This window comes from Pelodiscus sinensis, chromosome 3, assembly GCF_052426305.1.
Source record: "Pelodiscus sinensis isolate ZL-2025 chromosome 3, ASM5242630v1, whole genome shotgun sequence".
Classification (NCBI taxonomy): domain Eukaryota; kingdom Metazoa; phylum Chordata; order Testudines; family Trionychidae; genus Pelodiscus; species Pelodiscus sinensis.
In genome coordinates, this window is record NC_143054.1 from 157819337 (window position 1) to 157846116 (window position 26780).

Here is a 26780-nt window from a genome sequence, read left to right on the forward strand (position 1 = left end):
GGGACTCCTGTGGCTATTGTGCCATGTTGAAGAAGATTTTCTGATTTTAAACCTGACTTTCAGCCTAATTCAGCTCTTTGAAATATAATCCCTTAGTGTATATAGAAAATATTTTATTTTCAACTAGTATGGTTTAAAAGTGGAAGTCTAAACCATAATTAAGCAATGGTTAATGTTGCTTTGCTCTGTCAGGAACAGGAGAAATAGCTCAGATCTGGCAAAGCTTTCAAAATGGAACATAGAACGTCATAACCCATTTTGGGGGGGGGGGGGGTAAAAGGTGGCATTCTTGGGAATGCTGTACTGCAGCAATGGGCAAAGCCAGTAAGTAGGCCTCCATCTGTAAGATTCAAATTGGGCATACATATTAACCATGGCGATTAAATACACTGCACTGAGTTTTTATTCTTAATCATGCCTTTTCAAGCACAAAGTGATCCATTATTAGGGGCAAATACCAGTAAAAGTAAAATAAAGAAGCAGGGAGATTGCTCTTACAATGTTGTGTGTAATCAACGTGCACCCCCCCTTTCCTCAGACTCCCCACCCGGCCTCTTCCCTGCCTCCTTCCTTAAGCATGCCCCATCCCTTCTCCTCCCCCTCCCTTCCAGCACTTCTGGAAGGCCTTGAATCAGCTGATTTGCAGCCAGACCCACCCTACTCCCTCCCAGAGCTTGAATGCTGGGAATCAGCTGGAAGGAAGGAAGAGGGAGGAGTAGGTACGTGAAGATAGGGTTACCAGGTAGACCTCCCCTCCCCCCAAAATACCAGACACACTTGATCATGGGTGGGGGGGAAGGAGGAGCAGAAATGGGGGGGATTGGGGGCCGGGGGGGCTGGATGGGAGGAGGGGGGTGGAAAGCAGAGCTGGCAGGGGCGTGAGGGGATGCAGCCATTGGCCGCAACCGAAGTCCAACAGGTCGTGCCCCCGGCAGGCACTCCCTCTAGTTGCTAGTAGAAGCTGGGCGGGGGCGGGGGGAGTGGCTGGGAGCTCCCCCACTCCCATCAGGCTTCCATCCTGCGCTCAGCCGGAAATTCAGAAAATACTGGACATTGCACATGTCTGGTATTTTGTGAATGTTTCTACCGGACAGAGGGCGCAAATACCGGGACTGTCTGGTAGAAAACCGGACACCTGGCAACCCTACGTGCAGAGCCCGCAGCGTACCGCGTGGAAGGAGGGAGGCAGAAGGAAGTGTACAGAACACACTTCTGCGTGTGGGCCTCAGATTTCCCAACACAGTTGTATTGGATGGAAAGTTGTACTAGAAAGTAGGATGAACTGAAATCACTACTTTTAAATAAGAATGCAGGAAAATTTAAATAATCAATTGTAATCCTATTTTACAGGTGTATTTTTGAGGGTTTTTTTTTTAAAAAAAGGCTGATTCTCCCTGGTTGGTAACCATTAAAATATGTTCATTTGCAACTGAACAGATTTTGTACACTAGAGCTGATATACGCTTGACCCACAGTATTTCTTATGGAGGCTTTATTTTATAGCTTTGCTTTAGGTAGTTCTATCGATTTGGTTTCATAAGCTTTGCCTTGTAGCCGCTGGCATTATAATATCAAATGCAAAATACATTTTAAGTTAGTAAGAAATTGTTTATAGAATAGATTGTTTTTCAGCTTTGTAAGTCTTGAAGGAAATCCAGCCTGTTGCTCTATAAGAGAAATCCACTTTCTCTAAAATGAACCGTCCTTTGTATGAAGAATGTGTGAAGATGAGAGACAGAAGACAGTAGCTGGTCAGAATGGTTAGCAAGGTGGTGTGAACATCAGTCACATTCAGGATGGCCAAAGAGGGGCAAAAATGAAATGGACCTAAAGCAAAGGCATACATCTGTGAAAGGGATCTGTAAATGAGATAAACCAGTTGCAGACATTCCCAAGATATTCATGGAAGTACTGATGGAGCTTGACAATGGAAGCAGCCTTGACGTAAACACCAATTAACAATTAGATGACTCCAACAAGATACTGCAAAACTATAGAAGACTAAAGTTGGGACTTAGGCCTATAAAAGTGGGGTGTAGAGCCATGGTGCTTTGAGTTCATCCTGTGAAGACAACTTGGAGCACTGGTTCACAACAGACAGAACCCGGCTCTTTCCTCATGCCCAGCCTAACTGTCCACTAGGCTGGTCAAGCACCAAGATGACTGACAGGGATGGGTGTGGGTTTATTTCTATACTGTATTTGCAATAAACACGGAGAATTGCCTTTTTCCCCTGAAAAAGATTCCATGTGCTCCTTCTTATTCAAAAGGGTACTACTGCTTTAGTACACATTGAAGCAGTTATGTAGCTTACCACACATTTACTCAAAGTCTTAATTTTCACATTTGTATTGTTAAAAAGTGGTGAATTATGCATTTCTGATTTATTTATTTAACTTATTATTTGTATCAAGCCCTATTTGGACAAAAACTGGAATTCAATTAAAATCCACATAAAAATATAACTTTACAGTTCTATTTATTAGTTAAATAGAACCTCCTAAGGTATGCTGAATAAAAAACAGTTTAGCAAAACATGTTTTGGATTTAAATCAACTGATTATTATAAAAAGAAAGCCATGACTAGGCATCCTACGTGCTATGGTAATACAAATAAATAATTATAATTATCTGTTGTTAATGATTATTTCTGGTCACTGTGGGAGAAAAATCAAATAACTCCAATTGTGTCTAAAGGGGGGACTGTGCAGGAAATCAAAATTCTCTAAAAGAAAACTGCTGTAAGGGTTAAAAAGTTTTCCAGGCCTCTCTCCCTGTAACAGAGAGAAATCAAATTAGCTCTAATCAAGACCCTTACAATGCCTATCTCGAGTTCATGGATACTCCTAGTCTGTCACAATTTGTCATGTAAACCCTTATCTTTGTCACAGTTTGCCTTGTAGACTTCTCCACTCCACATTCTCATGTGCCTTTGTTTTGTAAAACTTACTTCTAGCACTCCTGGGGTGAACAGAAGTCTCAGAGTACTTCTGCTGAGACTTTGATATGTTAAAGAATAACAAATCAACAATTGAACTGTCTAAGCATTCTGTATATAGGATAACTTAACCTGTATGACAGGGCTGCTTTCACTCTTGGTGTGACAGCCTGCATGCATGCATCATAAAGTTTTTCCTTCTAGATTTCTCTCCTGCCTCACTGATTTGACCTCCAGCCTCGGACCCTTCTGGGGGCTCTGTACCCCAGGGGAGCGAGATTTCCCCCTCATCACTATGTCCTTCAAGATTTTAGAGCTAGTAGGTCTCACCCTCTCTCACCTTTTTATTTATAGATTTGAACATGAAAACAAGGCTTTTTGAAAGGGTGCTTCCATCAAGTGAAGAGAAAGTTGATAGATTATAATAATGGAGTTTTCTAATGCATAGAAATGATAAGATGAAATAACGGCATGCTAGAAAACAGAGGTTTTAAGTACATAATTGTAACAGGGATTGCAGTGCCAGAACACAGAAATGGTCTATGTCAGCCATTCTCCAAACTTCAGCAACCCAAAGACCCCGATTTTGATTCAAAAATTTTCAGGGACCCTCAAACTTCCCCTCACTCAGACCTTGCTCTGAAGCTCTGCCCCCACTCATTCCATTCTCCCTCCTTCCATCACTCGCTCTCCCCCGCCCTCACTTTCACCAGGCTGAGACAGCAGGTTGGGTGGGCAATGGTGCAGCTGGGGGCCCAGGGAGGGAGTTTGGGTATGGGAAGGGGTGAAGGCTCTAGAAGAGAGTTAGGGTGCAGGTGGGGGAGGGTGCTCAGGGAGGGAGTTTGGATGTGGGCTCTAGACTGGGGTGTTGGGTTGTGTGTGTGGGGGGGGGGAAAGGGGTGTGTTGGGTGTTCCTTACCTCCAGTGGCTCCTGAAAGCAACCAGCACATCTCTCTGGCAGCAGCTCCAAAGCAGGGGAGCAGGGTGTCTATGTGCTGCCTCTACCCACAGACACTGTCCCCACAGCTTCCCCGGTCACAGTTCCCAGCCAATGAGAGCTGCAGAGTGAGCACTCAGGGCAGAGGCAGCATACAGCTGCAGGGATGTGCCAGATGCTTCTGGAAGTGGTGCAGAGCCAGGACAGATTAAGTAGCATGTCTTGCTGCACTGCTGGACTTTTAGTGTGCAGGATGTGGTGGGAGGCTGAGGGAGGAGTTGATCAGAGGGGCCCGTGGATCCTCTGAGGTACCTTCGGGCACCCCAGTTGAGAAACAGTGGTCTGTGGTCAAGTGTTCTTCTGTTCAATAGTGGCTCAATACTCAGTGCTTCAAAAGGAAAAAAAAACATCCTTGGCTAGGGGAGGAAATTCCTTTCTAACTTGGATGGTATCAGTTTATAACCTCAAACATGAGGAGTCTGAATCCATGTCGTTTAGTCTAGGCAGTGTAACTGTAGTTACTTTACTTATCCTTAATAGTATCAATCTTTTAAAGTCTTATTCAAGCTTCAAGTCTTATTTACTTCCATATTAACCTGAATCAAGGATTGCCATAGATTAATACACATATTGACTACTGAAATTGATAGCTGAAAATAATGTACATTTTTTCTTTGGGATAAAAATCGAACAGGAAAGGATTTCAGTGGATATTTATCCAATCATTTTACACCTAGCACATTTTGAGTTTGAAGAAAGTAGAGGAACTGGTTTTTGTTTTTAATTGATGTTCATACTATAGTGAATGTGATTTCAATGCTTCCTGACTAAAGTCCATAAAGCCAGCAGATACGTGGAACCTTTCCAAGCCAGCAGACCTATGAGCCTTTCCATGAGAAGGGACTTAAAGCAATAAAGACAATGTCTAAATTCCAAAGAATTCTCCTCTGGTCAGAATGCATGAAATGAATGCTGAGAGATAATGATAGCAAACACTTAGCAAATTTACCTGCCTTTCATTCTCAAAAAGAGAACGGTTCATGATCTGAGCTATCAGACATATGATCAAATTATATACTGACATTAAAAAAAAAGCATGACAAGGATAATCAAGAAGAAAAAACAAGGCTTTTTCTTCATTTTTTTTAATCTCAAGATGAAGATTTTATAAACCACACTGTTAATTCAGTAGGTGCATGAGTAGTGGAAGCAAATGTCAACTTGGGTATGTCTACACTGCATATTTTTCTCTCTCTCTCTCTCTCTCTCTCTCTCATATGCACATCTAGACATCCAAAATTGAAAATGAAGCGGGGATTTAAATATCCCGCACTTCATTTGCATAATCACAGACTGGCGCTATTACGAAATAGCGCTACTGTGAGAAAAAAAAACGGGGTTATTTTGAAAGAAAACCCTTCCCTCAAAATAACCCTTACTGAGGTTTAAGGGTTATTTAGAGGGAAGGGTTTTTTTTCAAAATAACCCCGTTTTTTCCTCTCGCAATAGTGCTATTTCTCAATACCGCCAGTCTGTGATTATGCAAATGAAGTGCGGAATATTTAAATCCCTACTTCATTTGCTATTTTAGATGTCTACATTTGCATTCCTCTCTCTCTCTCTCTCTCTCTGAATTCAGTGTAGACATACCCTTAGTGAATAGAAAACTGAACTCCCATCATCACTGTGGTGGCGGAAGGGCAGTAATCTTTATGGATGAGACTTAAAACGGAGGCCCTAAATGCTTGAGCTTATTTATGAAAAGTCTCAATGGATCTTTTAGAATGTTAGCTCAGATGTTCTGGATACTGTAAACGTATCCTGTCCTCTGTTCTCTCCACCAGTTTCTAGTGACTACAGACTTCTTCACCTCCTACCCTCAACTTGCTTTGTGTGATGTTAAACGTTATTCACTGACCCGCACATTTATAGCTTTTCTTACCTTTCTTGATATAGATGACTTCACTTTCTTAAATGCTTCTTCAAAATGGTTTTTGCTAATCCTGATTTCTCCTTAAAAAGAACACAATACAATGGACTTTGTGATTTATCCCATTTCAGTATATAAAACACCCCCCACATCCCACTTTCCAAATAATTTTCAGGCTTCCATTAATTAAAACTTCTCAAATCGTTGCATTTCATTAACTGCTTTGTCTAGTATCATGTCTAACACAGACTCTCTCTATGATCTTGAGCAAGTCCCTTACCCTCTGTACATCAATTACACCATCTACAAAATGGACATAATATCTACTACCTTACAGGGTTGTTTCAAGTATCCGTGTCTGCAACTACAGATTAAGGGCTTGATTTTCAAATTAACTGCAGCTCTGATCAAAATTCAGCTAGAATTCAAGGCACTCAACAGTTCGGAAAACAAGAGACTTAAGTGAGCCCTGGTCTATACCTAAAACTTAAGTCAACCTAGCTACCCTCATGCCTGGGTGTGAAAACTGAGTTTCAGCAGTATGAAGTTAAGCTGATCTAAGTCTCTGTATACACATCACTAGGTTGCTACAAGAATTTTTCCATCAACTGAGCAAACAGCCTTTTGAGGGATGAATTAACTATACTGATGGACAAAAACCTTTTATCGGTGTAGGAAGCGTCTACACTATATGGGCACAACTGCAGTGTCTTAGCAGTTCCACTGTAGCCTACTTAATGTGGACATACCCAGTTTGCTCAAGATCAAACTAGCAATCTAGGACATTGTTAGCTCAGAAATAAGGGCTCCTCATTTTCAGTCCTACACTCTCATTACATATTACACACGGTAATTTTTTTTATTTAGTTAGTTTTGCATTAAAAAAAAATCTTTTAACATTATCCCCATCATCACTTTGGTGCCCAGCTCACTCCAGCACTCTACTGACATTGTTTGGCACTCTCCAGAGTCCAGGCAAATGGTTACATATATGTCATGTCATCAGGTACCTAGTCTTGCATAATCTATATGCGTATCAGATTGTTTCTTTTTCCAGCACTTCCATCCAAAAATTACATGAATAAATCATTAGACTTAATGATTCTTGAACACACCCTTTGAGATAACAGGTCTATTGGGAAACTACTGCATTCCAAACAAATGGAAAAGAAGCGTGCGTTGCCCAGCTCTCAATAGGAAACAGCTTATAATGTATGTGGATGTAATAGATTATAAGATCAAATTAGTATATAGATTTAATACAATAATTATAATGTACGCAGGTATACTTCACAGCAGACACTTTGTGGTGATTGTTTTGTATGTATTTCATTCAAGTACTTTCAGTTTCACTAACTTCTGCAACCACTTTTCACAATTTTTTGGGAGGAGTGGGGAGCATAAAACAGTGGACATGAATAGCTAGACTTATCAATCCAGCAAGTCTCATGAACATATTTAACCACTGTAGATTTATTTACAGTAAATCATTAAAAATGTTGGTTAAAACTACAGATCTCACCAAAACAAAATTCCACACAGATGGGCTCAGGCAACAATGATTTGTCTCCCAGAAAGCTAAAGTAAAATCTAGCTCAGCATTCATCCACATCACCATCGCCTCTCTACCATATAAACATCTGGAAACGTACTGTGGCTGATTTAAAGAGCACTATGAATTATTAAGAGAGCTGTAGGCACTTCATGCTGAATAAATTCTAAGCCATGTCTGCAGGGTGTTCAGGTGTATGATGGGCTCAGGGTTGAGGTGTGTGAAGGGTACAGAGGTATTATGATGGTGTGGCCAGAGTGGGAATTGGCTCCAATTGGGGGCTTGTTGGCCAGGCTTCATTTTTAAATAAAATATGTCCAACACAAAATGTTTCAACATTGTCTTTGTTTATGGGAGGGACGGGGAACCTGTTTTGGGTCAGGGGCCACTGACCCACAAAAAAATCAGTTGGGGACCACACAAGTGAGATGCAAAAAACAACTCCTCCAAAACCCCCCAAGCCTCACTGATGTAACCCTAACTGAGACACCTCATTCCCCTGGCACTCTAGCCCCTGTAGTTAAGCTAGGAAGATGTATTGAACCTATACTAATAGCCTAGCCTCCTGTAAAATTCCTGGATCAGGGAAAGACTGAAGTAAACTTGAGGTCTAGGAAAATTACTACGGTACCCAGATCTAGTCAACATAGAACAGATGGAAGCTGTACAGTTTGATACATGCCCTTGTCCATAGTCAGAGATAAGAAACCTAAATCCAAACAAGAGACAAAAAGGGGTTTCCAGAGTTTAGTAACGACGAATCAGAGATTATCTTCAGACCTCTAAACAAAAAAGGAAAGTGGGGGAGTAGAATTTTGTTTTTAACTTTAAAAAAAAAGTTATTAGTTTTCCCACAACCTCCCAATAGACCCTAATATATTATTATATTACTCATCACTTAGGTATCTGACCCACATTCAAACAATTATCTGATTTTGCATGTAAGCTCCATGGGAAATATATCATCCTGGATGTGAGAAGGTCCAGGAGAATCATTGTCCTCACCAAGACTTCACTGTGAAAGGGAGCAAGAAAAGAGTTTGTATCGGAGCTAGGGAGACCGATCTGTTGTCATTGAGATTATCCTAAGATAAAAACTGGGTCAGACCATAGGTCCATCTTACCCAGTATCTTGTCTTCTGAAAGTGGTCCAGTGCCAGGTGCCCCACAGGGAATGAACAGAACAGGGAATTATCAAGTGATCCATCCCCTATCACCCACTCCCAGCTTCTGACAAAGGCAAGGGACACCTTCTTTGTCTCATGCTGCAGTCAGACAAAAGACATTGAAACTCAATAGTTATGTATGTAGATTTATTTTATTGTTGAAGTTAATGCATCACTGGAGACAGAAAGAGGGAGGTTCTCAAACTTTACTGTTCCATGACCTCTTTCTGTCAACAAAAGTTACCACGACTCCAAGAGGGGGGGGGGGGGTCCAAAGCCTGAGTCCACCCAAATCCCATTGTCATGGGTAGGAGGGAATAAAGACAAAGCTCCATGGCTTCAGCCCCAGATTGGGGGCCCGTAGCCTGAGACCTGCCATCCAGGGTGTATCTAGACTACAGGGGTTTTTCAAAAAAATGTGGCCTTTTTTCAAAAAAAACCTTCCCCTGCGTCTACTAGACTGCTGCCGCATTCTTTCGAAAGTAAATTGAAAGAACACGGCAGTTTTTTTGACCGTGGAAAACCTTGTTTTACAAGGTAGAATGCCTTTTTTTGAAAGTGCTCTTTCGAAAAAAGGAGCTATGTAACACAAACTGTGCTTTTTCAAAAGAGCATCCAGACTGCCTGGGCGCTCTCTTTCAAAAAAGCGACTCGCTTTTTTGAAAGTACTGGTTGTAGTCTGGACACTCTTTTTCGAGAGAGGCTTGCAGTCTAGATGTAGCCCCAGGGCTGAAGCGTTTGGCCTTAGCAGTGGGGTAGATTCAGATTTGGCCATGGGCAGTGGGGCTTGGGCTTTGCCATCAGATTTATCAAATCTAATGCTATCCCTGGCAACCCCATTAAAATGGGGTCACAATCTTCTTTGGGGTCCTAACCAACAATTTGAGAATTATTACATTAAGCTTCTCCATTGCTTATCCCTAGCAAGGTGGTAATTTTATTTTTGTTTTATATTTTTAAAGGGTGAGTGAGATATTTAAGAAATGATAAAGTATACGTGTTAACTTGCTCTCTTTCACAGCATGCAGGTTAATAAAGGGCAGAGAACACTGGGGACAGAGCTCCCACCTGCACCTCCCATCCCAACAATTCCCCCCACCCAAAACAGGTAGACAGGAAGTTTTCAGTTAGATCTTGACATTAAATCAAATAAAGCTGGATTTGTCTTTAAGCCTCAGCATTCCAGCTTGGGTGCACAACTCTCGCAGCCCCAATCCAACCAGAATTACTTCCTTTAACTGGATGTAGCTGCAAGCTAGCTTGGCTAACCAGTTCAGAAGGTAGGTGGGGGGCCATCATTCTGCTTTCTTTCTGCAAAGGCCAACAAGAGTTAGCTTCAAGCAAACACACACTCTGGTGCAAATACTGGATGTCTGTCTGGCTGCTGTGCAGGAGGTTCAAAGGGATGGGCATGGAAGTACTTTTAAAGTGCTTTGAGATCTAATGATGAAGAGATCTACATAAGACTGAGGCAGGGATGAACCATGGGCCACAAAATCCACTAAAAACCTTTGGCAGGCCATACATTTTTAAAAAGTCACTATGCAGTTTGTAATTAAGAAGGGCTACCTATAATATGTTAACATACAATGAACCATGTTTTAACAGCATAAAACCTCAGTATTCTCAAATATAAAATCCACTTAGAGCACAATAGGTAAGAGAAACACTAACGTGCAGTTCTATGATAGAAGGTGAGTGGGGCTCAACTGAAATTAGATTAGAAAAAGGTCAATTCACAGCATTTGAAACTGCAGTATAGACAGAGACCACACAGGGAACTTTTCATTCCAAATGTGAAGTTATCCTTAAAGATGTAGTCTACCTGACCCTAAGAACTCCAAGAAATTAAGTTTATTAAAGGTCTTTGGAACTTATATTTTCCAAAAAGACTTAAAAATGCTTTTCATGCAGTCCCAGAATATAAACTAAAAGAAGTGGTAAAGTGCAAGAAGCAAGAAAAAAAGTTCTGTAGCCCCAAAATGGCTTGAATAGAGTCAGAATCCCATCTGAATTGTTATGACCCTATAGCTACTGCAAGTAATACCTAAGTTAACTAAAATAAATAAATTAAAGGAAAAACCCTCCATTTTTACTTTGTACATGTCACAACCCTTTATATACAGGCAGTCCCCGACTTACGCGGATCCGACTTATGTCGGATCCGCAGATATGAATGAGGCTGCCCCAGAGTACACGGACTGCGGGACCTTGCGGTCCTGCCGCCCGTGTACTCTGGGGCTTTCTCTACGTCTCCCTGGTCTGCAGACCAGGAAGACGCAGAGCAAAGCCGCGGAGGGGCTCCGGCAGCCCAGGGGCGCCTGGGCTGACCGAGCCCCCTCCCCCGCGGCTTTGCAAAGCCGCGGGGAAGCCGGCAGCGGAGCAGTCCAGGCGCGCCTTGGCTGCCTCGCTGCCTGAGCCCCCCCCCCCAGCCGAGGGGGGGGCTCGGGCAGCGGGGCACCCCGGGCGCGCCTGGGCTGCTCCGCTGCCGGCTTCCCTGCGGCTTTGGAAAGCTGCGGGGGGGGGGGGGGCCTCGGGCAGCGAGGCAGCCCAGGCGCGCCTGGACTGCTCCGCTGCCGGCTTCCCCGCGGCTTTGCAAAGCTGCGGGGGGGCTCAGGCAGCGAGGCAGCCCAGGCGCGCCTGGACTGCTCCGCTGCCGGCTTCCCCGCGGCTTTGCAAAGCTGCGGGGGGGCTCAGGCAGCGAGGCAGCCCAGGCGCGCCTGGACTGCTCCGCTGCCGGCTTCCCTGCGGCTTTGTAAAGCCGCGGGGAAGCCAGGGGCTGCTCTGCTGCCGGCTTCCCCACGGCTTTGGAAAGCTGCAGGGGGAGGGGGGCTCGGGCAGCGAGGCAGCCCAGGCGCGCCTGGACTGCTCCGCTGCCAGCTTCCCCGCGGCTTTGCAAAGCCAAGGGGGAAGCCGGCAGCGGGACAGCCCAGACGCCCCGCGGCTGTCCCACTGCCGGCATCCTCAGAGGCTTTGCTCCCCATCTCCCTGGTATGCTGGTTTCCAGCAGACCAGGGAGACTGGGAGCAAAGCCGCGGAGGACCCAGGCGGCGGGACCGCGGTGCGTCTTGGTCCGCCGCCCGTGTCTTCCTGGTCTGCTGGGGTGGGGGGGTGCGCAGCTAGCACGCCCCCCCCCCCCCCCAGCAGACTAGGCTTTTCTCCGGACGCCTGTGGCAGAGCAGCTGGGGCGCTGCCGGTTGGTCCTGCAGTGCCGCTCTGGGCGCTACTGGTCCAACCCAGGAGCACCCCAGCTGCTCTGGTCCTGATTCAGCCGCTGCTGGTCAGTTTCAGCAGCGGCTGAATCAGGACGCCTGGGGCAGAGCAGATGGGGTGCTGCTGGGTTGGTCCAGTAGTGCCGAGGAGCGGCGCTACTGGAGCAACCCAGCAGCACCCCAGCTGCTCTGCCCTAGGCGTCCTGATTTAGCCGCTGCTGAAAGTGACCAGCGCTGACTACAGGAAGCCAGAGGCAGAGTTGCTCTGCCCCGGGCTTCCTGGAATCAGCTGCTGATCAGATTCAGCAGCAGCTGACTTGGGGACGCCTGGGGTTCTTAAGTTGATTCTGTATGTAAGTCAGAACTGGCGGTCAGTTTCAGCAGCGGCTGAATCTGGACGCCAGTTCCGACTTACATACAGATTCAAATTAAGAACAAACCTACAGTCCCTATCTTGTACGTAACCCGAGGACTGCCTGTACAATAAATTTCAGTTTTCCTCTTCAGCCCAATTAGTTTTCCCTGTTTGTGTGGGATCGCACAGAAGCACAAGAGAGAAAAATATTTTCTTAAACTAGAAAAATGTTACTTTAAAACCATAAAAATTGGTAGCAGGATTTATGGGCAGGTGAGGTATTTGCACCTTAACTCACTGTTGAGATACCAACATTTCTATTGATGGTGTCCCTTTAATAACAGCTCTTCTATTTGTATTCTGAACAATTCACATTTTTATTTGGCCAGAACCAGTGAGAGATGAAAGTTAACCTCAGGCCTGGCAAAGAGTTTGCAGGGTCCAAGATGGCACCTGACAATGGAACCTGGCCGGTGGATGTTCTAGTTTAAGTCAAACCCAGTTGAGGGATTACAGAGTTTGCCCAGGCAGCACAAGTCGCTCACTGGATATATTCCACAACACACTAGCCAGGTCAGATTCTCTGCTGAGCTGTGTGACTCTCCCCTCCATACAGATAAAACACAATGTGCGGCAGACAGGAAGAAAGGCGAGCAGCTCGGGTCTACATCCCAGCTCACTAGGACCAAACACAGCCTAGAACTGTTAACACACACGCAGGTCAAGCCAGTACCTGCAGCTGTGCCAATGTAGCCAGGCTGGAGCCCAGAAAACTGCAGGGCAAGGCAGGCAGACCCCAGCAGTGGCAGTGGCAGGGCACCAGGCTTGCCGAGCAGATACCTGTGGAGATCTGTTCAAAGGCCAGCAAGATGAGCAGCAGTGGCAGTGACACAGGTGACCAGCTTGTCCAGTACCAGCTCCAGCTCTCTGTACTTCAGCTCAGTGCGGAAGCTAAGGCAACTGCCTTGCTCACCTTGCCCTAAGGCTGGGCCTGGTTTTTCTGCTCCTCGTGTCAATTTTGGCTGAGAGCACACAGCATGTCATAGAACTGGACTTTGCACAGAGGATCGCACACAAACATATCCATTTGCTGGGAAAAGCACAGTAATCAAAAATACTTTCCCAAGCACAAAAAGGACACTCATTTGCTCTCAAAAATCAAACAACTGCTGGGCCAAGTTTACAATTACACATGTGCAATTACTACATTTGCTCTCTCAAAATGGACTATCCTGCATGCAAGTGACTGTCACAAAGTACCTTAAACAGAGTGACTGCATTCAATATTGGAAAATAAGGTCTGCAACTATGTGCCCAAATTTGAACTTCTAATACAGGGAGGGAAAAATCTGGTTTCATCCAACCAAGCCTTTGGATCTGGCCCGTGGTTCTCCCTGCCAGGACCCTCAGGTAGGCTTCCTGCCTGCTATAGTCCCACCTCCTCCTGCACCCTAACTCCCTGCCTCAGGCCACCACCCAAACCCTCTGAATCTTCCCTCTCACAGGTCACAATTCCCTCCCTAACCCTGCACTTCCTTTCTACACCCCCCCAGCCAGAATCCTCTCCTGCACCTACACTTCCTTCCCCACCCTGCACCCTCTCCTGCACCCCAATCCCCTGCCCCAGATCACAACCACTCCTTCAAACAAACTCCCTTTCAGACCTTCACACCTTCGCCTCATCCCAATCCTTTACCTGAAGCTCCCTTCTGCACCTAAACTCTGTCCCAGATCCCATACACCCACCACAAAAAACTGCAGCCCTTGACCGCTTACAAAAATCTTGGAATGGTTCTCCATCAAATATTATTGCCCACTCCTGTTCTAATGTTACCTAATGTTTTAAAGCAAAAACAGGGTTTCTAATAAATTTAACTTCAACATCTTTACTGGAAATCCTATTCTAGTACATCTATTGTATTTCACCACTCTCTCTCAAAAACAACATTCCAAGGATTATTTTTATATCTTTTCTCAACAGAAACCTTCCCTCCTAGTTGTGGTTGGCCCAATATCCTCCTAATTCAAGTAGTTTTCCTTTATGACTTTCAATTAGTTTAACTATTTTCACCATTTGATCATCTTCGCACTATTCCATTTAGAATTTACAGTATATGCTTGCTTTACCTTTATTGCTCTTGCCATTCTGTAGGGCCATTTCCTGTCTCAAGGCACAAATTGAAGCTTCACGCACTAAAGCGGAAAGATCTGCCCCCCTAGAGACAGATACAAATAGAATGGATCATTTTAGGATACATTTCTCTCCATCATCTCTACACAAAGCCAGGAGAATGCAAAAGATGCAGAGACAGTAGAACCATTGGTGAACGGTAAGAATAAAAACTGTATTTGTTAAAAAATAAATTGCTGGATTTAAAAAAGCATCTGAAATCAAGTGGTGATCAGGTGAGTCTGAAGAGCTACTTTCTTAGAGTATTTTACACACCTTAGGTTTTGAAATACAGAAAACAGAAAATTTGGTACAAAGGCTATGTATGCTTCACAAAAACAATAGCTGAATTAGACTAACTGAAGATGCTGCCATTACTTGGAAGATTATAAACTACAGTGTATTTGATCCTGAAAAAGCCTTCTGACACACAGAGAAGAGAAAGGAAGAGTTGGCTTACTGAAGTATGCACTTGAGACCAATCTAATGCAGACGGCTAGAACAGTTAATTTACCTTTGTAACTGTTATTCTTCAAGATGTGTGCACGCGCGCTGTGTACATGATTGTTGGAAGACATTCCCCTAGGGATACCCATTGGATCAGCTGTGGCACCCCTGTGGAGATGCCTCAGGGGGTTGTATATATACCATTGCCAAACCAACCTCATGCTTCAGTTCCTTCTTGCCGGAACAATCTGACAGAAGGGAGGTGAGTGGGTCTGGAATGGACACACGCAACACATCTCAACGAACAATAGTTACAAACATAAGTAACTGTTCCTTCTTCTTCGAGTGATTGCTCATGTGCATCCCAATATGTGATTTACAAGCAGTTTGTACGGAGGAAGGTAGGACCTCAACTCGTTGCTGAAAGCAGTATTGCCCTGAACTGCTGGGTGAGGGCGTAATGAGTATGAAAGTATGCATTGAGGACCACGTAGCCACCCTGCAGATGTGCTGAAAAGGTGGCTACCAAGGCTTGCGCCTAACTGAAATGGGCTGTGAGAGGCGGGGCTGGTAAACAGGCCAAGTCACAGCACAGTTAGATACACATGGTGATCCAGACCGAAAGGTGCTGAGATGTAAATGGGAGGTCCTTCATGCAGCATTTTATTTCCATTGTGGACTGCATCTACAGCCGGAATGGTTTAATACACTCCAGATAAAAGCAAGAGCATGCCTGACATCTAGGGAGTGCAGTGCTCTTTCCCTGTCTGTGGTATGCGGCTTTGGGAAAAACACAGGGAGAAAAATGTCCTGATTGATGTGGAAAGGTCACACTACCTCGGGCAGAAAAAGCAGGATGTGGTCGCAAATGCACCTTGTCTTGATAAAAAATAGTACCGGGGGAGGGGGAGGGGGGGGCTTGGCGGTAAGAGCTTGTAGCTCTGACACCGGTCTGGATGAAATAATCACTACAAGGAAGGCCACCTTACATGAGAGGTAAGCTAAAGAATAGGTGGCTAGGGGCTCAAACAAAGGGGCTGGACCATAAGCCGAAAGACCACCAAATTCAGGTTCCAAGGGGACAAAGGCTGTCGTACCTGAGGATAGAGTCGGTCCAACCCTTCAAGGTACTGACCCACTACCAGGTCCTAAAGAAGGACACTGGTCCAGACTCCGGGTGGAAGGCAACGATAACTGTCAAATGCACCTTAATGGACAAGATGGCTAAACCCCACTCCTTTAAGGAAAGGAAGTAGTCTAGGGGCAGTGGGACTAAGGCCTGTTGAAGGGGAGTACTCCTAGAGAGGCACCACAGGGAGAACTGCTTCCATTTAGTTAGAAATGTCACCCTAGTGGAAGGCTTACAACCACCCATGAGACTCTTCCCTGACTGGGTTGGAACACTGGATCTTCCGGTGGTTCAGCCACGGTGCATCCACACCGTGAGGTGCAGTGACTCCAAGTTCAGGTGCCATATTCTGCTGAACTCCTGGGTCAGCAGATCTTGCACCAGGTGAAGTGTTATGGACCTGGCCACCAATAGGAACAGGAACATTATGGACTCATGCTGCCTCAGCCATGCTGGTGTGATCAGGATGACAGATACTTTGTCCTATCAAATTTTGAGGAGGACCCTGGGTATAAGTGGCATCGGTGGGAACATGTAGAGTAACTGCTCCATCCATGTGAAGTGGAAAGCATCTGATAGTGACCCCCTGCCATGCCCCTGGAAGGAGCAGAATCACTGGCACTTCCTGTAGAGATGGATCACAAACAGGTCCACCTGGGGACAACCCCACTCATGGAAGATGGAGCAAGCAACAACCATCCAAAGAGTCCACTTGTGGGACTGAAATGATAGGTTGAAGCAATCCACAAGGTCATTCTGCTCCCCTGGAAGGCATGGGGCCAGCAGGTGGATGTCATAGGAGATGCACAAGTCCCATAGGGCAATGGTCTCCTGACGCAAGGGAGAAGAGAGCGCAACCCAGAAGGCTCATCTGAGGAAGTGAGTTTTGCCCACGAAAGCTCATGATACTATATTATATATTTTGTTAGTCTCTAAGGTTCTACAGGACAACTCGTTTTTAACTGTCTAACCGATAATAATTATCTACACAACAAAGAACTCTACGCACTACGAAGGAATGACTTGCTAAGCAAGAAGTCAGAAGCGCTAACAACTGTCACTGGTGGAAAGAAGGAATTGAAACAGGAGCTGGGTCAGCAGGGATATATAAATGACCTATGAGGATACACCAAGGGTGCTACAGCCAACCCAAAGGTGAAAGTCTACCAGCAACTGTGCAGGCAGCATGCGCATACACATATTGGAATGCACAAGAGCAATCACTTGAAGAAGAATAAGTATTTCAGACATTAACTGTGGATCTGAATTTATTTTGTCAACAAGAGCCAAGTACAGCAGCTGTTCCTAGCTTTTTTTTTTTTTAGTCAGAGTTACATCTCATAATGGATTGGCACCTGGGCATTCCCTGCCTCCAAGCAACTATACTATGTCACCTTTGTGTGATTCCTCATCTCCCTTTACTCTTTTCTTTCCTCCTCCTACCTAGCCTGTTCTTTAGAGGGCTTTTTGCTCTTTGCTTCCTTCCTTCCTTCCCCAGGTTTCATGTCCTCTTCTCTATTTTATTACCCTCAGCCAAGCCACCAGCTGCCTTGTGTTACCTCTTTTAACCCTAATGGTTAAACAGGGCTGCCTGACAAGCTAAACATTAGTTAAGTCTGGTCATAGTCCTATCCAACAGAATGTACTTCACCCTAGACTGGGGAATACTGAACTTGTGTACTTTTAAGCTTCAGCCACAAATAGTGATTAGATGAGCTTTTTACAACAGCTGGAAACAAAGTGATAAAAAATTATTCACAAATTAGTAGACCGATACATGGCATATAAGTCATATAAAACAAAGTCCTTAATAAGCATGGCTCAAGCAAATACATTTATTTAAGGAGTTATTTCATCATCAGAGAAATAAATTTTTTTATAAGCCATTTAAAGTAGAGACAGCATGAACCAATAGATTAGTACCCACTTTGTTTTACATTTATTTAAATCAAAGGCAGGTGATATTGACATTTTCTTTCCTGAATATTTACAGTTGTGTTGCATACCTAGCAATCAGAACTTCAAACACCATAGATACTCCGACTGAAACAGTCTTCAATTCATTGCATATTCTTTATTTACCTTCAGAGACTCTGACAAAATCCTTGTTTGCCACTTCCTTCATAGTCACAGGTAGGGATGTTGAATTTAGTTTAGTCAACTAATTCCATTGACTAGTCGATTAGTCAATCGGGGGAGTTGTAGAGGGATTAGCTCCCACCTCGCTGCAGCTCTGTCTTTTAAATGTATTAAGAGCCTGTTTGGGTAGCGGGGCAGGACCTGGCATGAGCTGGGAATGAGCTGTCCTGGCTCTTGCCAGGTCCCCTCTGCTGCCCTTCTCATTTTTAAATATATTAAGAGCCAGTAGGCTCTTAATACATTTAAAAAGCAGAGGTCCAGCATCTGCGACTGAGCGTGAGCTGGGAAGTAGCTGATTCCCAGCTTGCACCGGGTCTCCCCAGCTGCGTACCAATCTTTTAAATGTATTAAAAGCCTTTTGGTCCTTAATACATTTAAAAGGCTAAAGTGCTGCAGGAGGGACCTGGGATAGCTGATAGAGGCAGGTGGGAGGGGGAGGGAGGGAGCAACTAGTCAAGGGTATGTCTACACTACCACCTTAGTTCGAAGTAGGGTGGTTAATGTAGGCAACTGAAGTTGCAAATGAAGCCCGGGATTTAAATATCCCAGGCTTCATTTGCATCTTGCCGGGCGCCGCCATTTCTAAAGCCCTGGTAGTTCGGACTCCATGCCCGCGGCTACACGCGGCACGGAGTAGGTAGTTCGGATTAGGCTCTCTAATCTGAACTACCATTACTCCTCGTTCCAGCCTAATCTGAACTACCTACTCCATGCCGCGTGTAGCCACGGGCACGGAGTCCCAACTACCGGGGCTTTAAAAATGGCGGCGCCTGGCAAGATGCAAATGAAGCCCGGAATATTTAAATCCCGGGCTTCATTTGCAACTTCGGTTGCCTACATTAACCACCCTAGTTCGAACTAGGGTGGTAGTGTAGACATACCCCAAGGGACTAGTTGACTATCCAATTTTGCTTATTGGATAGTCGACTAGTTGCTTACATCCCTAGTCACAGCAGATATCTTTACACTTCATTCACTCTTAGAAACTGTATTTCCCTTCTTTGCCAGTGCTGAAGCACATGAGCACTACCATCTGCTGTGTTCATCCTAACATTTGCTATCCTCTCTCTAACTGGATGATAAAGGGTTACCTGCATTTGAAGCATACACTGAAAAAGAATCGTGGGTGAACTGAATTCACTACATGAAGTAGAGAGAGGAGCAGTGGAAGATGCTACATCATTCAGATGTAGAACAAAGAAAAGTCCAACCAGTAGTTCAAAAGTTCCTCTTTCTAGTCAACTCAGAATAAAACTTGGTCCCCTCCTAAGTCAAAGCCGCTGAAAAATGCAGTAACTTATCACCTACTCATTTCCTGTCTCTTTCTCTTTAAAGGAAGTTGGGGTTAGAGGATAGCAGAAAGGGGAGTAAAGCTGCACTAACCTCTTTTCTCCTTGTCACTGTGTTGCTAGGAGGCTCTGGAAGGGGACAGTACAGTGGAAGTTCTTTCAATACAGGAGATTTTTATGGGGGATGTCGAGGGGCAACCTACTCTGGGAGGACCCTCGAGCTTAGTCCCTCTGGTGGCCTACCTGCTGGGGTCCCTACATGCATCCCAATACAGCCCCATGGCCAAAGTCCACACACAGGTCCTTATAGCTGGGTTAATACAGCCTTGCAGCCAGCGTTCATTCCTCAATCCCTTCCTACTAAGGGTAATATGGTCCAGAGGCCAAAGTCCACACATGGGCCCTTATGGCCGGTTTAATATGTCCTGGCTGCCACAGTCCATTCCTCAATCCTCTCTTACTAGGAATAATATGGCCCATAGGCCCAAGTTCACACATGGGCACTTATAGCAGGGTCAATATGGCCTTGCGGCCTAGTTCACAGGCTTATAGGCACAGTTTGCTCCCTCGAGACAGCTAAGGAGGGGGTAGGGGGACCCAGGCCTTCACACTCCACCAGGGTCCAGCCTAGGGCCCTGGAGGCAGCAGCTGGGGCTGCTGTCTCACTCAGTGGGGAATCCTGCCACAACATGCTGAGCTCTCCAAGGAAGCTCCCCACCCCATGGCTACTTCCTACTGGGGTCCGTCATCTCTCCGTGATCCAATAGCCCTGCAGGTAGCACCTCCCAGCCTGGCTGCCGCTGGAAGGTCTGGTCACTCTTTCTCTCCAGGGCTACCCCTTTAGAGCTGCCCCAGGGCCTTTTATGGTCTGGTTCCACTGGGAACATGCCCAGCCAGGCTGTGGGGGAGTAGGTTTTTCAGCCAGCGGGGTCCCGCCCACTCCCTGCTCTTCAGTGCGGGGTTGATATACCCCATCACGGGGGGGGGCGGGGGGGAGACACCGCTCCTTTTCTTTTCAGGTGGTTAGATGGGAGTGGTGCTTCAGATTAACTCAGAAATCTACCCGGAGGCTGTCCCGTCACCACAAACTGAGTCCAAGGACTGCACCCTGGTCTTGTTAGAAATCCTAGGTGACTCGCTCATCCTTTCCTTACCAATGCCTGGGACGCGGAAAAGCAGGAGACTGTGCTCATTTAAAGTGCTGTCACTGTGCCTTGTTTGTGGGGGCTGTTGCAGACTGGGAGCATGTCTGGGACTAACTAGGAAACCTATGTTGTCTTGAGACCTTCATTTTGTTTTTGTGAATGCCATTTTGTGATTGTAATAATCATTGAGGCTTTCACTTTGCAGTGAAACGTCCAGACTGGACTGAAATACCCACATGGGGGTTAAAAACCATGTTAATCCCAACAAGGTTGGTCTATTAAGAACATTGTGCTCATGCAACAATGGGGAACATATGCAAGTGGACCAGACTAAGGAGAGGGAAGATAGGGAAGTCTGACTGGCCGCTAACCAACCCACAGGAGGGGTGAGATCAGAGCAGGAGGACTGCATTCAGGACTGTGTTATTTTCCAAAGATTCATAACTCTCAAGTGCTGTCAAGAGTAAAAGTATCTTTGGTAAAGAAACTTGTGTTGGGTAGCAAATTGGTACATCAATTTTCCCTAACCACCACCACCTTTCAAAAACAAAAACGAATAACATTCATCTGCAGTTGGACTTAATTAAATAATTACAAAACTCCTTTGCTAAACCTGTGTTCCTTGCTTTATTGCTACAGTGTCACAGAAGGACTGACCTAAGATTCCAGAGCTCTCACAGCCCGGTGGAGAACATGTCTAAGCAACATGGGTTCAGAAGACTGTGGCACTAGTTTGGGGGCCCAGGCAGCCGAACTGCTGGGTCCCACTGCCCAAGAAAGGCAGCAGACATAAGACTGCACTAGGGAGTGTGCTGAGAGATCCAGAGCTTAGTAATGACGCAGTCCTAAAGGGGTTTATAGTACATGAGCTGAGGACTAGAACAAATTACAGCAGTCCATCCAGAGAGGGAGACTGAGCCAAGTTGTAACAGAAGCACACTGCACCATCATTTTTTATGTATATAGTTATCCATCTTATTAGTTTTACTGCTAGAAAGGGTCTGGTAAGTTTCTCATCCCTGAACTCTTTGTCCAGGATTCCATCATCTCACATCTTGAATAATGGAAAATCCTTTTCCATCGGCTTTCACAAATGCGGTCTTGTCACAGTGATACCCGTTCACAATGCTGCGGCAGAGCTCACTTCGACCACATCATCCCCCTCAACACATCCTTCCACTGATTCCCCCTTCCCTTGCATCCAATACGCGCTGCTTGTCTTTACTTCCAAGGCCTTTCGCTAACTGTCTCCATTCCACCTATCATCTCTCATTCACTGAGATGATGCCAGCTTTCTTTGCCCAACTGTTAAATCTGCCATCAACCACTGTCACGTGCACTCCCGTGATGCCCCTCATGCTTCGATGGAGCGCCTCAAATATCTGCCAAGTTACCTCATTATCTTTCAACTCCCTCCTTAAAACTGTTCATTGCTGTGATGTCTACAAAAACAGTCTACCAATTCACTGATATCACTTCCTATTTTATAGGCCAATACCGCCCTCCTGTTTCTTTGGACTGTCTCATCTGTTTGTCTTCACATGTTGCCTCATCTTATACTTAGAAAGTAACATTTTTATGACAGGGACCATGTTTTTGTTTGCTGTTTCTGCAGTGTCTAGAACAATGGGATCCTGCCCCATGACTAGGGCTCCCAGGCACTACAGTAATAATTATTATTATTATCCAAAACAACAATCATCTTAATTTATTTACATTGAAAATTATTTTTATTGCACTGTCCAGAGATTAAGAGGGCAAAGTCTTTAAGGGAACAATGATCCCCTCATAAAATACTTAAGGTTAACTAATCAAACACAGCTATCAGTTTACAGCTTTGAGGAGTTTTGCAGTGCTATGGGTTTGAAAAGGACTTAAAAAAGTGGTTATGAAATTGTACCAAACCCATACTTTGGACACCTGTGCTACACGAAAGCTCCTCAGGATAAAACATGCCTTCAATACTCTGTCAAATACAAAACAATCTTTACTCATTTCTGAGACCTGAGAACAAACTATGCATGACTTCTTTGCCTACCCACTTTTAATTGAGAATCCAGTTTACAATTCGTATCTGTAGTTCCATGTAAATATAACAGAAGTAGAGACAAGGCAAAGAAAAAAGGACACAGTGGCCTTTGCTAAGCTACAGTAAATATAATGGAGATTGCCTATCTCCTAGAACTGGAAGAGACCTTGAAGGGTCATTGAGTCCAGTCCCCTGCCTTCACAGCAGGACCAAGTACCATCCCTGACAAATTTTTGCCCCAAATGGCCTCCACAAGGATTGAATTCACAACCCTGGGTTTAGCAGGCCAATGCTCAAACCACTGAGCTATCCCTCCCCCCACTAGATTATCTAGTGATAATCTAGGCATCACTGGATTATCATGTAAGAGGAGGAAATCTGTACCATCTAATGTTTTAGTTAAGTCCCTGGAAAAATGTCAAGTGTAAGTGATGAACACAGAAGGAAAGGCATTTGAGCCCTGAGAGTCAGGAAATCCAACCACGGGCGGCTGGTGAAGGTAAGATTGGGGGAGGCATGCCCCCACCCCCATCTCTTCTGCCCACTACAGGGAGGAAGGAGGGCAAACAGCTCTTGCCTCCCAGCACAGGGAGGGAAGGGAGTGCGCAGCCCCATCCTCCCTGACCCTGGATCATGGGGATCCAGGAGGGCACAGGACTCCAGCCAGCGAGGAGTATGAGGGAGGGGGGAACGGGACAGCAACACTCTGCTCTCAGAACGCTTACAGTAGACGTTCTGGGGGCGGAGTGTGGGCAGGGTCAGGCTGGTGGTTTGGGAAGGCAATGTCTTCCCCCGCCTACCATACTGGCCACCCATGAATCCAATGTTCCTGTTAATAATAAACATAAAATACATTAACATGAGAAGAACATTTCTCACTGCATGCATTAGAACTAAAAATAGAAGACACTCACGTATAACAATCACAACGACGATCATAAGCAATTTCTTCAAGGTTTACATCAACATCCAAAGGGGGTCGGGTACCATCCTAAGGAGTTGGGGTTAGTGGGAGAAGATAAAAAAAAAGTAATGTTTTTAGAAATAAGAAATCCCCAAAGTTCCAAGACCAAGTTCATGTTGAGGTAAGGCAGTGCAATTTCCTGAGAATACAAAGATAGGGGACTGGTATGCCTCAGAAACTGTCAAGAATGAAGACCAGAGCTACAGAACAATTTGACACTGAAATGTTTCAGAAAACGCTACTGAATTCCAGTACTGATGACAGGGGAGTCAAGTTCACCATTACCCTTACAAAAGAGGACTGTCCAGTTATGCTGCTCACAATTCAAGAAGGCGATAGAAAAACAAGAGAGTATTCAGAAAAAAAAGACACAGGATTACAGGATTGGGGGAAAAAATTATTCGCCTTCTCGGAACTGTTGTTATGTGCATGGTATCTGGAAGATTGTTCTCCTCCAGTACCTAACCATAGGGTTGGTTTGGACACATCCAGGAGTCCTGTGCTCCTGGTACCCAATTTAGAGCCCTGCAGATACACCTCCTCCCCAGTTTCTTCTTGCTGGCTACTCCAACAGAGGGATTTGAGGGGGGCTAGTGGGTACTGAAATGGACATGAAAGCCACACCTCAAAGAACAACAGTTACAAGAGGGCAAGTAACCATTTTTTATTCTTAAGTGTTTATTCATGTGCATTCAAATGAGATGATTTACAAGTCCAAGTTCAGATGACGGGGTCGGAGTCTTGCACTGATTGCAGTACTGTCCATCCGAATGTTGTATCATCCCTAGCCTGACAGGTGATTGCATTATGTACAACAAAGTCATTGGTCTGCAGATTTCTTGAGTAGGGCTCTGAATCACGAACACTGTGGAAGAGGCCTGTGCCCCGGTGAAGTGTGCTCCAAGTGGAGGTAGAGGCACTCCTATGAGGTTGTGGCATTCCCAGACACTACCCAAGGTGAGGTGTGTTGAGACAACTTTCTACACATTGAACCTCCTAAATCTGGGACACTCTGGCTCCCAGAATGGTTTCTTAGACTATATGCCATTTATGCAAAATAATCTGTTCTACCTTGCATTTAGTTGTGATGCTCAGGTAGTAGAGCTTAAAAACTTGTCTAATACACAAACAGAAGTTTAGCCAATAAAAGATATTACCTCATCCACTTAATCTCTCTAATTGAGAGATGTACACTTGGTTGTAGCTCTACTTGTCTCATGCTTATGAAGAACTGTATGAATCATACATACCTGCTGTGCTTCAGAGAAGGATACAACATTTCAAGAATTGTATCTAGGGTAAGTTGGAACAGAACTTCCAAGATAATTCTTCCATATTGGATTTCACAAAAACTGCAGCTGAACAACTGCATTCTAAATTTTCTGTTTTATGTTACATGAACTCTACATCTTCACAGCTGGAGACTGGATGCTGGACGGGAGGTTTGGGAGACAGATGCTTCTTTCTTTTTTATATGCTCAGACCCCAAGCTAGATCCTATCTGGAGTCAGGAAGGAATTTCCACCCACATCAGATTGGCTGGGATCTGGGATGGGCACCTCTTTCCTTTGCAGCACGGGGCACAGGTCACTTGCTAGGGACATAAGCATGAATCTCACTAAATTCCCTGTCATTGCAGGGGCCTCAGGCAGTAGTGCAACTTAGTGTTCTGAGGACTGTAATATTTGGGTCTAGTTCTGTTTGGCTTGGTATGGGGGTGGCTGGGTAGTGTTGATGGCTTGTGATATATAGGAGCTCAGACCAGATGATCTGGTGGTCCTTTTTGGCCTTAAGCTGCATGACTGATTTATGTATAGATTTTCTAGAAGCCTATTGCTGGAGCATCTGGGTTCCTTATAGGATTTTAAAATGTGTATCAAGGGATGACAACTTGCAGCTGCTAAAAGTGCTGTGTATTATGGAGATGTAATTAAATATAATATACTCCTGTATATTTTATAGCTTCCTCCACAGAGTTATTCCAGAGTCAAATACAGCTCCACAATATCAAATAACTTTCCAAATGCAATTTAAATTAGCAACCAAAAACAGCACAGGGATATTTCCATTACAGTAATGGCAACAAAAGGTCAAGTCCAAACTTGTAACAATATTGTTAAGGAAACTTTGACTCTCAGTTTCAGAGAACAGACTTCATAACTAGACTTTATTACCATATTGTCAAATTTAATGCAACCACCTAGAACAGTAGCTCTCAACTTTTCCAAACTACTGTACCCCTTTAGGAAATCTAATGTTTCTTGTGTGCCCCTAAGTTTCACCTCACTTAAAAACTACTTGTTTAAAAAAAATCGGACATAAAAAGGCAAAAGTAATTACTTTACTGAGTAATTGCTTACTTTCTCATTTTTACCGTATAACTATAAAATAAACTGGAATATAAATATTACACTTAGTTTCAGTGTATAGTAATATATAGAGCAGTATAAAAAAAGTATGAAATTTTTATGTCTAGTGCTTTTTATGTAGCCTGTTATAAAATTAGACAAATATCTAGATGAGCGGTATGATAATGGGTCTTTGCCATGAAAAGCTTTTGGTCTAATGGTACGAGAGCTAGAACACCAGAAAACACCATCTGGCAAATATTTCTTTCCTCTTTTACATACAGAGCTGTATGTCGGCCCTATTTGATCTGAGGAAATGGGTCTGGCCCATGAAAGCTCATCATCTAATAAACCATCTTGTTAGTCTTTAAAGTGCTACATAGTCCTGTATTTTGTCGGCCCTCTGTGCACCTACTTTGAAGACATAAGTGTAGTAGTACAAGCAACAGAGAGGCTGATAGAGCTGGCAGGGAACATAAGCATACTGTGCACTAGAAATACAGAAGTAGGCTTTATCTGCATAATTATGTAATGTGAAAAAACTGGACCCTTCAAAGCCCCTCCTACATAGCTCTTCATTTTGCTCATCCCCCCCAACACACTTTCCCACTTGGCTTCATGCCTCCTTTCCTACCATACCTTCAGCTTGTAAGCAAGGCACCTTGAATTCACCAAGCAACTTCACTTGCCCCCTTACGCATACACTTCTACAAAATCTTTCAATAACTCTACAAGATTTCTGCACCAGCCTGAATTTGTACTATTATCTATTGTGCCGCATGCATCTAAGCTAAACTGTAAACTCATTAGGGATGAGATCGTGTCTTATGTTTGAGCACAGTGTCTTTGCTTAAACAAGGGTCCATGTAACCACACTTTTTAGGTTTATGTATTAGGGATGAGAACAACTAGTTGACACTCCGAATGAGACTAGTTGTTTCCCCACACTTGCTGCCTCTATCAGAGAGAGGAAGCAAGGGGAGGCAAAAAGGAGTGGGTGCTTCAAAGCAGCAGTGCTGCATGGAGCCTG

At 44.7% G+C, this 26780-nt stretch overlaps 1 protein-coding gene across 2 annotated transcripts in view; it reads right to left on the reverse strand.

Moving 5' to 3' along the window:
- NVL (nuclear VCP like) overlaps nucleotides 1-26780 on the reverse strand; it is an 84136-nt gene that overhangs the window by 2301 nt on the left and 55055 nt on the right. The window contains exons 20-23 of one of the 2 annotated variants that reach the window (XM_075925268.2): nucleotides 23353-23429; nucleotides 14218-14306; nucleotides 5818-5888; nucleotides 1356-4263 (exon numbers count right to left, since the gene is read on the reverse strand). In XM_075925268.2, the coding sequence (XP_075781383.2) occupies nucleotides 4258-4263; nucleotides 5818-5888; nucleotides 14218-14306; nucleotides 23353-23429 (243 nt within the window). In that variant the 3' untranslated portion in view covers nucleotides 1356-4257. Of the gene's footprint in view, nucleotides 1-1355; nucleotides 4264-5817; nucleotides 5889-14217; nucleotides 14307-23352; nucleotides 23430-26780 lie in introns of those variants that run through there. The other variant, XM_006133417.5, reaches the window with a different exon arrangement.